We start from the raw sequence: 14,640 nt of genomic DNA, 5'->3' as shown, positions 1-14,640 counted from the left end.
GTACTTGGGACCAGAAAATGAGCCCCAAGGCTAAGCTTGTGAATAAAAAAATTGGAAAGCTATATGGAGCATGGGAGCCAAGAACACAAGGCTCCATCCAAAGCCCTTAAAATACGTCCTTTCCAATAGCACTCTTCCAATTTCCCTCCTTTGCTTGCTTGGAGATTCAGAAATTCATTTATAGTTTTTCAATGATATACATCTATTGGGAAAAAATATTAAAATATTTAAAGCATTAGCTGACATACTTCAAAGGAGCGAGTCCCACCCATTCGTTGCTCCGACCCCAGCCCCTTGATCATTTTCTCCTCTTCCTTCCAGATTTTATTTGACATTTGGAAGGTTCATCTTGCTACACAGGAGCCAGCCCCTATCCCATATTTGAAGTGAATGAGACACTGACTACATGTGCCGCAGGGACTGTGCCATCTTCAGGCATGTTGTTAGTACACACATCCTTAACTCACTTTGCATTTCTTAAAAATCTTCTTCTCACCTTACATTTGCAAAATAAAATAAAATAAATTAAAAATAAATCTCTGCACAATATAATTAATTAAACACAATTTTATTGAACGTATTGAGCAAAATATGCAAGGGGGTGGGAACAGCAGGGACAAAGTAAGGGGCTGTGTTCTGAAGAACCGACTATGACCTTTGACCAAGCCTTAGCTGTGCAAGTATGCATGCACTCATTCAGGAAAATACCTAACCGAGAAAGCACAGCGCTGAGGCCATGGCGAGAATCAGCAGTTTAATTGTTTTTAGTTCGTTCTAGCAAAACACTAAGCTCAAAATGGCTTAAATAGCAAAGTGGTATTGTTTTACGTAACAAGAATTTTGGAGTTCGTTCATTTCAGCTGCTCAACATCATCAGGGACCCAAGCTCTACTCATTTTTTACTTGGTCGTCTAGTTGTCTTTTGTCCTCAGGCTTGTCACTGCAGGGTTGCAAAAATGGCTGCAGCAGCTCCAGCATCAACACTTAGACCAATACTGCCTTTAAACATTACCATGAAGGTAAGACGCTCCCTCCTTCTGAAGAGGAAGGAAGCCTCCCCCAGGAGTCCCCAGCTGACTTCCCATGACAGTCAATTGGCCAAAATTGTGTCACTTGCCAATTCCTAAATGCATCATCCAGCCTGGAGAAGAAAATTCTCATGACTAATTTAGATCAAGAACAATTCACCTCCCGAAGCTCATGGGTTTCTGATTATGAATAAAATCAGGGTTTATTAGCACAAAAGGCAGAAGGACCTTGGCTGCTCGTTAAGCAACTATAGTATCTTCCAGAAGGAGGTCACATCCTTCAGGGACATTAGGAATGCACCTTGAAAACTCCATACTTTAATTTCTGGTAAGGAGAACTTCCTGAAAGTTTTTGAGCAGGAAAATAACACGAACAGAATAAGATGTAAAGGATTTGGAAAAATTGTAATTCTGAAAATTCTAATTCTTGTTTCACAACCCTTACTGGGGGTAAACATATTTTCATTCATTTTTTTTTTTAAGATTTTATTTATTTATTTGACAGAGAGAGAGATCACAAGTAGGCAGAGAGGCAGGCAGAGAGAGAGAGAGAGAGGAGGAAGCAGGCTCCCTGCTGAGCAGAGAGCCCGATGCGGGACTCGATCCCAGGACCCTGAGATCATGACCTGAACCGAAGGCAGCGGCTTAACCCACTGAGCCACCCAGGCGCCCCTTCATTCATTTTTTTGAGCAAATATTTTCTGAACACCTGCTGTTCTACGTGTGAGGATGTGACGCTGAGTGAACGGTGGGGGTCTTGCCTTCGGGGGAGCTTACATTCTAGTGGGGAAGGCAGACTACGTAATTTCAAGTTTGGTTTTGTTGAAGCAGAAAAGAAGCAGTGACATAAAAATGTCCAGTGAAGGAGTGGAGGCGGGACGAGAAGGAAGATTCTGGAGAAATGACACTTGAACCAAACCAGAATAACTGGGCACCAGGGCAGGATTTGAGAGCAAGTATGAAGCAGAAGGGACAAGGGCAAAGCCCCCAAGAGGAATAATCTTGGCATGTGAGAGACCCATCAGGATCCTGGACAACAGTTAAGAGCGAGCCTGGGAGAGGAGAGGAGAAGGCGGATTTGGGTCTGGAACGGATTTCTTCAACACCTGCACCCCCTTTGCAGAGTTGAGGTGAAGGGAAGGACAGGGACCAATCCAGGCAGGGCTTCTAGACCATGGTGAAAGTTTGTATGTTATTCCCGGTATGATGGGAAACACACAATTTTCAACAGGGAGGGTATTTTTTGAATCTTACTTTCTGGCTTCTGTGTGGAAAAAAAGAAACGTAAGGGGGAAAGAGCAGAAGTAGAGCTGTTATAAGGCACAATGCATGTACATGAAGGTGGCTTGGAATTGGGCGGCAGTGGGACAGCCAGACAGGTATTATGGGATGCTTCCTAGAGATTGTAGGGGATAGGAGTTATGGTCAAGAGCTGTTTAGAAAAGTTCAGTAAGAGCAGAGAGAAATTACTTACTGAGGAATGTTCTAGGCCAGTGATTTAGTGTGCATGTGAACCCTCTAGGGATCTTTGTAAAGCGCAGATTGTGACTCAACAGGTCTGAGGTGGGGCCTGGGATCCTGCATTTCTAATCAGTTTTCCAAGTGACGTCAGTTTCTCATCTGAGAACCACTGTCAGTAGCAGGATTCTAGCTCCTGTGACCTTAACGTATATTTAGTTGTATCTCCTACTACTGTCCTAAATAGACTGGTGCTAAAACATTGGCCACATGTTGCTATTTAAAGATAAGTAAGCGGGGCGCCTGGGTGGCTCAGTGGGTTAAAGCCTCTGCCTTCGGCTCAGGTCATGATCTCAGGGTCCTGGGATCGAGCCCCGCATCGGGCTCTCTGCTCAGCGGGGAGCCTGTTTCCCCTCTCTCTGCCTGTCTCTCTGCCTACTTGTGATCTCTGTCTGTCAAATAAATAAATAAAATCTTTAAAAAAAATAAAAAAAAAATAAAGATAAGTAAGCTAAAATAAGATACTCAGTTCCTTAGTTGCACTACTACATTTCAAATGTTCAAAAGCTATAGGTGGCTTGTGGCTACTCTATTGGATAGTGCATGTATAATGAATTTGCCCTTATTAAGAAAATTTTATTGGGTGGCAATGCACCAGGCAGAAGAAAATATTTCTAGTTCTCTATGCTTCCTGTTACCATCTTTCCTTACTCTGTCTTTTCCAAGGAACACAATCAAAGGCATCCTTTAAGAACTATCTTAAGTCTACCTCTTCTATGGAACTTTCCTGGAACTGAAACTGGGTGTCCTACTTCCTTCAAATCTATGTATTTGGCTCTTTCTGGCAATGTATTTCTACTGACTTTTGTCCGCCTAGTATTCTAAGTATCCAACTTAGCTGCTCATTAAGCAACTATAGTATCTTTCATAAGGAGGTCACATCCTTCAGGGAGATTAGGAATGCACCTTGAAGCCTCCATACTTTAATTTCTGGTAAAGGGAACTTCCTGAAGGTTTTTGAGTGGGAAAATAACACGAACAGATTAAGATGTAAAGGATTTGGAAAAACTGTAATTCTGAAAATTCTAATTCTTGTTTCACAACCCTTACTGGGGGTAAACATATTTTCATTCATTCATTTATTCATTCATTCATTATCCAACCCAGCGAGTCTGGGTCTGCTGGCAGCCATTGTGCCCTCAAATGTGGAGCCCTTGCCTGGGAATGAGAATCACAGAGAGGAAAGCAAAAACAGGAGATAAGGACAGTTACTGGATGACATCATCTCATACCTGGCTCTGACTGTATTTGGAGGGCTCTATCTATCCTTGACCGTTGCTGGGAACAATAAATCTCCTAGTTTTGCTTCAGTCAGTATCCCATGAGGGGATTATCTATTACAACCTCTCTCTGGGCATCAGTACTCTGCTCTGACATACAGCAGCACAGGGCCCTTGCTAATTCTTGGCCACTCCCCTCCTGGCTACCCCTTCAACCAGACAGTCCCAATCACATTTCCTTGGTTTCAGTACACAGACTCATAGGAGACATGCAAATATACTTACCTTAATTAGGTTTTTCTTTACAAGTTTTAATATTCAAATTATTTTTGGTACACTGATAATCAAGTATGATGGAGCCAAAGACAATTTCCATTATCTGCTAATGAAATGTTTATGGATATTTCTCAAGTTTTTACAGTTTGGCATATAGATATTATGAATCGTTAGCCTCTTTCCTAAGTCACCCAAAACAAGCCCAAACTCCCTGGTTAGCATGTATCACTTGTCTGGCTAACCCTTAGGAACCTCCAGTGTATTTGTCCTTCAGCCACCCCCACCTCCCGGCTTTTGAAGGAACTTCCTGAAAACTACTACACTGGGGGCTACTTGGGGCCAGCAGGCTGGCGGCATTCCTCCAGGTCCCACTCTTCCAACACACTCTACCTTTTGGATCAGTTCCCAAGGACCTTCTTAGCCTCATTTGTGTCCTGCAGTATATGGAATCTGACCAGAATCTGCTCCTCCAATTGGCTCAGAAGGCCCCACAGGTACCGTGTTGTTGGGAAGTTCCCTAGACTCCAAACTCGAAGATGGCCCCAAACCCCGACAAGAAACTCACCACCCCACCCCCGTCTGCCCCTTGCTCTCTAAAACCACGTTTCCCAGCTAGCAGTGGGCAGAAGGTGGAGTGGTTCATTCCTCAAAGAACAGAAAACAGCCCCTCACTATTCCACCCTACCCCTCAAAAATGTATTAATATACGCTGTTGACCAAATAAGTCTGAAGCAGCACTCTAGAGGACTATGTACATGGTAAGATTCATCTTTTATTAGAGATCTTATATTACATATTCCCAAAAAGATATAAAATCTTCCAAGAGAAAAATATCAAAACCTATTTGATTCCAAGATAAGCAACATCATCACAACGAAAGCAAAGATTTTCTTCTAGACAAAGGAATGTGAAAACATTTCGGCACAAGTACAACAAAGACATGGGAAGGTAATTGCAATGTTTCACAACACATTTTGTAGCATTTTATTTTAATCAGCGTTTGAAGAAAACAAGGATGCCAAGTTCTCAAACACTGCAGGTATAAGCTCAGATATTCAAAAAGAAAAACAAAGATCACAAAAAGGAACGAACTAGTTGCTTAACTGAACATCTGTGATAACCAACATAATAAAACCTAAGCAAACAAATATGCCACCGAGATCACAACTGAAGTGTACGGTTTTTACTGTGTGCCAGAGACACTAAACTATTTAATCAGTTCTTGACCACAACCCAAAGCAAAAGCGTCCTCTCTTCATTTCCCTGATGATTTATTCTAAAAATAAAAAGCAGAAACTTGCTGGTTTCAAGAGAGTTTCTGCTTTACCTGTGAGCAGCTGGTGGCGACACACACTAAGACCTCGACTGACATGGGACAGATCCATCTCCAACACCAGAAGTGGCAAAACCACTGTTATTGCATCAAGATTTTTTATTTCAACTGATCAGAATTTCCAGAATGATTAAGCACACCCACTTAACCACAGAACACAGTGAACTCCCAAAGGAAGGTTTTACATTTAAGATGCAAAGAAAATACTGATCTTATTCCTGGGATTTGCTTCTGGCAATCTTAACATCTATAGATGTCCACAAAAAGGAAGTGTGGTTTTTCTTTTCCTTTTAGCTGTTTATCTCCCCAAATGAGGAAGGAAACTTACAGTACATGTTTATTGCATGAAATTACTCCCTTATAATATCTTCATCAACACTAGTATTGTTTCCTTAATTATTAAAGGCGAAAAAAGTTTATGAACTTAACATAACTTAGCAATAATCTTAGGAGCTGCATCTTGATTAAAAAACAAAACAAAACAAAACAGGTGATCATCAGACTACATGGTGAAACAGAAATTAGGTTTCAACTTCTCTGTAAAGATGTTGGACTGGCAGGAGGTAAGAGGGAAGTGTAAAGTCAGAGAATACTAAATTCATTAGGTAACACAGAGAATTTTCAAAAGTGTACATACTCAGTGAATCCTTTCTATCCTAAAACTGAACGTTCTAGATGCTTCTAATGTTGCTTCAACTTCAATGGCACGTGAATAAAGATCTCCAACAAATTTTATCACACATATTGTAATGGCACATAGGCTTGGAACTTCCCTTTGAGGTTAGCATGTACAAAAGTTTGGAATTCACTCAACACACATGTTCTTCAATAAAATAAACCACGAGCTACATATAATTATGAGCTACATATAAGTGGGTTTCAAAACAGGGTCCCTTTTAAAGCATTCTTTCATTGAGTTACCTCCTGCGAAATGGAACAAGTGTATGGATTTTGCACGTTACAAAATCCTTGCGTCAAGCTGCAGTCTTCTTGGCAGCAGCGTATTTTAATTAACAGTATTTTTTCTTCTTTGTTTTGTTTTCTGACATCTCCGTACATTCAAATAGTCAAAATGTTTAGAATAACATCACCACAAATTTAATGAAACAGATCAGAACGTGGCCAGCATTGTCAGGCAAAACTGATAACACGTCATGTGTCATCGAAAGTACCCACCTCCTCCCCACCCCCGCCCTCTCCCCCCTTCCTCAGTCACATGGGACACCAAAAGATTTAACAAGACTTATAAAAAAATAAGGCACATTTATCTTGATATGGTTATTTTTAAAATAGAAAACCCCTCTCCGAACATCTGTATTCAAATGAGCTGTGTAAAAAGACACCTTGTGGTACCTAAAACAGGTTATGGTACCTATGGAATTGCTTCTTCTATTTTAGTGACAATGGAATAAATTGCACCTATCCCACGTTGTCAAGTCATGAAAATATGCCTCTTTTTCTACTATTGAATGATTCAAAATCTGCTATTTCTGGAAATACTTACAAAGGGTGAGAAGGGAGGGGTCAAGTGGTACATTAGAAAAGGGTGTGAAGATCAATGATGTACAGGTATCGTTAAGGGCTGATGGATTGCACTTTTCCACATATGTCACTACACAAAATTTTTCCAATGAGTATGAACGACTGCAACCATTTTGGCCGTTAGCTTTTACCCCGCAGCCTTTTATTCCATTTTGGTACAAACGGGTATTTCTGTAAAACTAATGAAGGATCAGCAACATGACTACTTATAACAATCTCCTCACAACCCCCGACACAGATATAGTTAGTTAGCATTTAACCTGAGATACAATCTGTGGAGAGGTTGTTTTCGACATTTCTTCCTTCATTGTTGCATCGATTCATACTGATGGTGGTGGTTCATGGATGGAACTTTAAAAAAAAAAAATGGCTATCACATGGCTTTTTTTTTTTCTTTCTATACTGGTTAAAAAAAAAAAAAAAAAAAGTAACAATCACAGAATTCATGTCCTCACAGTAGCCAGAAGCTAAAATAATGTGCTTCCTTATTGCACGTCAAACCTAGAAGTGTATAAAAGACAATGCTTCCCAATCCAAATCTGAAAGCCGGGTTCATCTCAACTGGATTCGGAACGTGCTGATTTCCATGGGACTCAAGTTGATCTCACTTATATTTCGGGCGTCTGGAGGTGAATGCATCAAGGATAATGACGAAGGTATGAGACTTGTGACAGTAAACATGCTAAAAAGCTTCTGTACCAAAATCTGAAAAATAAACGACAAAAAAGTTGCCCAGTTAGGTCAACTTTGAGGAAAGGTTACCGGCACATCTATATATTTTGTGAGTAGAAAACAGTAGAATGAAAAAGCGTATTTAGTTTCCTTTTAAAGTCAAAAGGGGAAAGGGAAGGAGATTAGATACAGCTCAGCGTGCTTGGACACACAGACCGTCCTTGGAGGGACACCTAGGAGAAGGGTAGCCAGGAGAGGACGGCTCGCTGTACGTTCTTCTTCTGAATTTTATACCCACCACCTGGTTCTCCCAACCTCCCACCGACCCCCACCACTTCAAACCCCTCAGATTGTTTTTCAGAGTCCATAGTCCTTCATGGTTCACCTCCCCTTCCAATTTACCCCAACTCCCTTCTCCTCTCTAACACCCCTTGTTCTCCATGATATTTGTTATGCTCCACAAATAAGTGAAACCATATGATAATTGACTCTCTCTGCTTGACTTATACAAATTTTTTTAATTTATTTATTTGACAGACAGAGATCACAAGTAGGCAGAGCAGACAGAGAGAGAGAGAGGGGGAAGCAGGCTCTCCGCGGAGCAGAGAGCCCGATGCGGGGCTCCATCCCAGGACTCTGGGATCATGACCTGAGCCGAAGGCAGAGGCTTTAACCCACTGAGCCACCCAGGCGTCCCGAGACCACTTTTTCAATAAAAGAAAAAAACATCTATACCCCAGCAAGCTTTAAAAACATGCATATCCTCTTATACTCAACACTTAACACCTAACAGTCATGGTTCTTCTTGTGCCCAAAGAGCAGAGAGAAAGGACAGAGGCCTGCTACAAGGAAGGCTGCTCGTATCAGGGACTCCCATTTTGAAGGCTGAGGGGGCTGGAAAAGTACTACCCTCACTCCATGTTTCTCTGGATCCTATAATCCCCTTAAGACTTGAGGCCTCAACATCTATATACAAATGCTTACAACCAAGTATACGCACATCATCAGTAATAAGGTAAAATGAAAAAAAGAGGAAAAAAAAAACATCGGTGCTTTCTTAGCACCAACTCCATGTAGGGCATGATACAAGAAATGGAGCAGCTTTATCTACCTAAGAGGATTTTGACCACCTACCACATTTTCTTTTCTATCCTTTTCATATCCGATGCACATTCTAATTTGTAGGATTGGAAGTGAATCACTGGAGTCTGATCTATAGGGTATCTGTGAGGTTTTGGAGAAGAGCTGCCCCATGGGGCAGAGACCTGCCTGTGTGCCATTCAACTGCCTTCTCTGAGCACAACCCGCTCAGAGCCAGAGGCACAAGGCTGGAGATTCTTTTCCTTCCAAGGAAAGGCCTGTGGGAACTATCAGCAAGACCAGCTCAAAGGAGACATAAAAATGAGGCAGCCTGAGGACCCCATGGACTCCCATGCAAATCTGGCTTGACCAGGAGATCCAGACCCTCGTGTCCCCTGAGGAAACAACTGACTGGAGCTCAGTGAGGCTGCTTCAGGGCTGTGGTAAAACTCCCTGAATGGCCACAATGTCACTGCTCCCTGTCACTTCCCTACTGCCACCCCACTTTAGTTATTATAGAATCTGCTTTAGTCCCTTTGAGACTTTGCAGATCTGGATCCTACATGAGCATGTGTGAGACAGGAGGAAGTATGGAGAGAGTGGGTGGGAAGAGGGTGCTTTGTCTGTTGGCAGTGGAAGGCCTAAGAATGTTGTCCTCACAGGTGCCCATGTTCCAGACATGGATTTTGAATACTGACAAGGAAGAGAGACTAAAGGGGGAGAAAGTTGCTTGCTTTCTTTCTGAAGGTGGAGAAAGTTTTTTTTTCAAGATTTTGTTTGTTTATTGATTGATTGATTGATTGATTGATTTTAAAGATTTTATTTATTTATTTGACAGGCAGAGATCACAAGGAGGCAGAGAGGCAGGCAGAGAGAGAGAGAGGGAAGCAGGCTCCCTGCTGAGCAGAGAACCCGATGTGGGCCTCGATCCCAGGACCCTGAGATCATGACCTGAGCCAAAGGCAGCGGCTTAACCCACTGAGCCACCCAGGCACCCAAGATTTTGTTTATTTATTTGAGATCCCAGGACTCTAGGATGACCCAAGCCAAAGGCAGAAGCTTAATGACTGGGCCACCTAGGAACCTGAAAGTTGCTTTCTTAAGATGGAGAGATTTGAGCTAATTTTATCAGCTGAGGGGAATGAGTCCGTGAAGAGGCAATGAAACATTACCTTCTTACTGTCAGAATTATTAGCAGAAAACAAAGATTTCGAAGTACATGAAGTCAACAAGCAAAAGTCTCTTTTCAGCTCACCTTTCCCTGGGTGGTGGAACAAAGCAGCCCCGTGTCTCTGCTGGAGAAGCGGCAGTCAAACCCTTTCCTGTGGAGGATCAAGGCTGCTTCATCGGAATGCTTGCCGTCCACCTGCAGATGGGCAGAGTGCCAACACACCACAGCGACATTAAGGCAAATAGCGACACCACCGTATACTCCACTGTCTTGAAGTCAGTGTCCTCCAACCACAAATGCTCACTTTACTTAGCAGTGATGCCAGGAACGTTCATTTCCCCTCAGGTCTCACATTCACTGTCATACCTGCTACATTCCCTCTACCTCCCCCCACAAGGAGGCAGGTGACACTAAGTTTTAAGGCTCCTTGTTAAGTCACCTCATGCCCTGGTTCCCAGTACAGTCCCTGAGGATCTGGGTGTCCTTTTGTCTACATGTCACATGCTGTTTTACCAAAGTTTCTTCAAATAAAGCATTTTTTTATTTATTAAATTTAATTACTTAACATATAATAAATTATTGGCTTCATGTCTAGGTAGAGCTTGGCGATTCATCAGTCTTATATAATGCTCAGCGCTCATTACATCATGTGCTCTCCTTAATGCCTATTTCCCCGTTACCCCATCCCTCCAGCAACCCTCAGTTTGTTTCCTATGATTAACAGTCTCTTACAGTTTCTCTCCCTTCCTGGTTTTGTCTTGTTTTACTTTTCCCTCCCTTCCCCTATGGTCCCCTCTGTTTTGTTTCTTAAATTCCACGTATGAGTGAGATCATATGATAATTATCTTTCTCTGATTGATTTATTTAGCTTGGCGTAATACCCTCTAGTTCAATCCACGTCGCTGCAAAGGGGCAAAAAAAGCACTGACTTTTTATTTATTTAGTTTTTAACATATACATCAGCTGAATAAAGTGTACCTGAATTTAGTCCTTATCTGGACATTGCATGATACATCATCCATCTCAAAACTGAAATAGACTTCTTTATTGAATGCTAATTTTTGCTAATTGCATTAACATTTTTAATCTTTAATGCATTGGTTCATTATTTTTATATAAAAGACATTTAAATTGAATTAGTTATGCTTATCACTTGCTAGGCCAACCACATTTATTAGCTTGATGTATCATTTAAATTCACATTACAGAAGCTATTCTCGTGCAGGCAAAGAGAAAAATACTAAACATGACAAGTCAGCTACAGGGATCAATATACACTCTCTTGCAGTAAAATTTCCTGCATCCATTTAAATAAGGATGCCGTGAGTGCTTTGAGTATTTTAAATTACAATTCTCTTAATAAATATTATGTTTCCTAAAGGGCGGCAATGTTTCTAATAATAAGCAAAATAAATTAAGAATCCTTGGATGAATTAAGAAAGATACAGCTATTCAAAGGAGTTGAGTGTGCTCAGCACTGACCTGTGATGACAATGATCCCTTTTTCTCCTCTGTGGCCACAGATACACATATGTCCGAGTTCTTAATCATCCTCACTAGGGCATACGATTTTTAAATGTACCATAGAGACATCTTTGGTGAAGAGCTGCCAGCATTCTCATCACTGATTTGATTTTAATGTGCCTCAACAATTTAAAGCTGTCCTCACCTCAGATTCTTGGCTGGAATAACCTGCTTCATGACATTTCACACTGGTATTTTGTAGTGGTACTGCTAAGATTTTGTTTGAAGGGAGAGGAAAAAAGTCATTTAAGGAATTCTGAGTCATCACAGGACCAACATGATAAACATAGAAGGTTTAAATCATATGATAAAAATTTCTAATAAAATTTCAATGTGTTTCACACAGTCCCAAAACAGCATGAAAAGAGCAGAGTAAAAAAAAAAAAAAAAAAAAAAGAAGAATCCTTCGTGTATCCTATACAAGGTCTCCAGGAGAAAAACAAGGATAATTCTGTTATGTGCTAAGTGTTTAGGCTTAGAATAATCACTGATTACCTAAGCATCAGTTTGTCTGTCTGCAAAATGGAGTTAATGCAGGTTTCCCTTCTTCCTGGAGACGTGGTGTCTCATAAAATGCTGAAAATACTATTTATGGTGGCTTAGCTCATGAGACAGAAAGTGCTAGTACAGAAGCTGTAGCAAATGGATCCAAACGTTGGCTGGGAGTCAGGCAGCTCAGGATCTAGATGCTACTTCTACAATTTCTTAGATGCTTTTAGCAAAACCTGGTTTCTCCTTTACCATAAAATGGAGATGAAATTCAATCGTGTAATAGGGACTCAGCCCAGTGTCTGCAGTAGAGGAAGCCCTGGGTACATTTTAGCTATTATTATTTCTATCAATGGAATCTATCAATTAAGTGCTGGTGACTATTTTCCAAGCAGTTACCAATTAATCAATACTCTCACTTAACTTTTCATTCACAATTTTTCTTTCATGATGTCATAACTTTGAAGCTGAGGAATCAGAGACCCTCCAAACTATATGTCAACGATTATGCATCAAAATCATAACAAAGTCACAATTTGGATTCACTACTTACGTGGTCTATTTGTGAGGCTCCTTTAAAAGCCCCTATCATTATAACCAAAGACTCTGGCCATTTTTAAAGATTTATTTATTTATTTATTTGACAGAGAGAGAGAGAGAGAAAAAAAAAAAGATTTTAAGCAGGCAGAAAGGCAGGCGGGGGTGGGGAGTGGGGGGTGGAGCAGGCTTCCTGCTGAGCAGAGAGCCTGATGTGGGGCTTCATCCCAGGACTTTGGGATCATGACCTGAGCTGAAGGCAGAGGCTTAACCCATTGAGCCACCCAGGCGTCCTTTTCTTTTTTTAAAGATTATTTATTTATTTATTTATTTAACACAGAGAGAGAGAGAGAGAGAGAGAGAAAGAGAGAGAGAGAGATTGATTACAAGTGAGTAGAGAGGTAGGCAGAGAGAGGGGGGGAAGCATTTGGCCATTTTAATTCACTAGAGCAACACAGCAACACATGTGCTCTTGAAATAATGAGCATGTGAGGCCTTTAGCAGACTGGAGGTGACAATAAAAAAAAAAAAAACAAATAAGAGGAAAGGAAGTATCTTTGGAATTTTGCCATTAGTTTTAGAAGAGATTTAAACAATATGAAAAGTAGAAATTGAAGTCATAAAGAGTAATTTTCACTGCTGGAAAAAAAAGTTACACTTTCTCTCAAAACCAAAACTGCATCGCTTTCGTAAGGACCAGAACACCAACTGAAATAGCAATCATCGTGTCCAAGTTTTTAAAAATTAAATATTCATGAAAGTATCAGTTTTCAAGCAAAAATACCTGAGGCAAAGCAGCAGTTTTTCAGTTTCAAAGTCTGTCTTGTCATTTTATTTCCAAGAAAACTGTTTTTCAAAGTAGGGAAACTGTGAATTTAACTTGAATATGCATGCAAGAAAACAGATACCTTCACCAAAAAGACGCTGTTCACTCGAGGAGAGTAAACAGACTCTGAAAGACCTGTTTTCACACTCATTAGTGTATGAGTACTATCCGGACCTCAGGAAAAAACAAAACAAAACAAGGAAAGTGGGTAGGGAAGAAAATTTACCAACTTTGACATTGGGCCAAGCACTGTGCAAGGTGAGTGGCAAATCGAGCGTGTCTGTGAAACAGCTCAGATCACAGCGAAGGCTGAATCGCCTCAGAAGGACTCGGGTGTTCCAAAGGCACTTGGAGAATCCACTGTGGAACTAACTTCCACTGGATAAAGCAACCAGCAGCTCTGAGGTTAAGCGGGGCCCATGAGGTTTCTCTGGCAACTGGGGGGAGTGGAGGGAAAGTGGTGCGGCTGGCAGAATGAAGCCATCGAGGTTAGAAAAAGCTGGATTGGAAGCAAGGTTTGGTTTGGTTCTACCATAAGCCAGTCGTGTGTCTGCGAATACGTCATTTAACTTCTCAGAACTCAGAAAACTCGGTGAGGCTCCCAAAGCGCCCCTTGGAGGATCAAGTGCCAACCACAGTGACGATAACAGTAACCGCAGCTAACGCTTTCTGAGCGCTCACCGTGTGCAGAACCCTGTACAGAATACTTCTCACGGAAGAACTCAATTCCTCTCACAACAGTCTCTGAAACAGGGGAGGTGGTATGCAAGTTTGCATTATTATATTTACGTGCACGTGAATGTCCCAGTCACGAAGCATACACTCTCACGGTCAACTAGCAATGATCACCCATCCACCCTACCTTAGTCCTTCATGATCCTCCCCACAGATGGTGGGTGGATCCTTCTAAGGGTGTCCCGTCATGACTGAGTGGTCAAGAGAAAAACAGGCAGAGTATTCCCTAACATTTTCGGCACTCTCACTTCCCTTTGTTCCCTGGGAAGAGGAGTATGAGGTTCTGGGTGGGGATCTGGAGTCAGCCATGCTGGGCTGCACCCCTTAGCACGCCATTTACTGACTGCATGATCTGAGAAGGCTACCTACCATCTCTCAGTCGGCGAATGTCCTCTTCTGAAACATGGGGGCATGATATTGCCCACCTACCTTCACAGTAGAGCTGGGAGAGCTAAATAAGGCTCTCTTTACAAAGAAAACCCTCAGCATTATGCCTGGCACGCAGACAATTTTAGGTACTTTATTAATAACTTCTCAGAGTTTTCAAAAACATATATAAGGAGGGGCACCTGGATGGCTCAGTGGGTTAAAGCCTCTGCCTTCAGCTCAGGTCATGATCTCAGGGTCCTGGGATCAAGCCCCACATCGGGCTCTCTGCTCAGCAGGAAGCCTGCTTCCCTCTCTCTCTG

General features: G+C 41.7%; 1 protein-coding gene across 2 annotated transcripts in view; it reads right to left on the bottom strand.

Annotated features, from left to right (window-relative positions):
• Window positions 1–4,794: 4,794 nt before the first annotated feature.
• MAN2A1 (mannosidase alpha class 2A member 1) overlaps window positions 4,795–14,640 on the bottom strand; it is a 170,013-nt gene continuing 160,167 nt past the window's right edge. For both annotated transcript variants that reach the window (XM_082724900.1, XM_082724901.1), the window contains 2 exons: window positions 9,925–10,035; window positions 4,795–7,622 (listed from right to left, as the gene is read on the bottom strand). In XM_082724900.1, the coding sequence (XP_082581026.1) occupies window positions 7,470–7,622; window positions 9,925–10,035 (264 nt within the window). In that variant the 3' untranslated portion in view covers window positions 4,795–7,469. The remainder of the gene's footprint in view (window positions 7,623–9,924; window positions 10,036–14,640) is intronic.

This window comes from Mustela nivalis (assembly GCF_964662115.1).
Source record: "Mustela nivalis genome assembly, chromosome: 3".
NCBI lineage: Eukaryota > Metazoa > Chordata > Mammalia > Carnivora > Mustelidae > Mustela > Mustela nivalis.
This window is presented reverse-complemented; position numbering and strand designations above follow the sequence as displayed.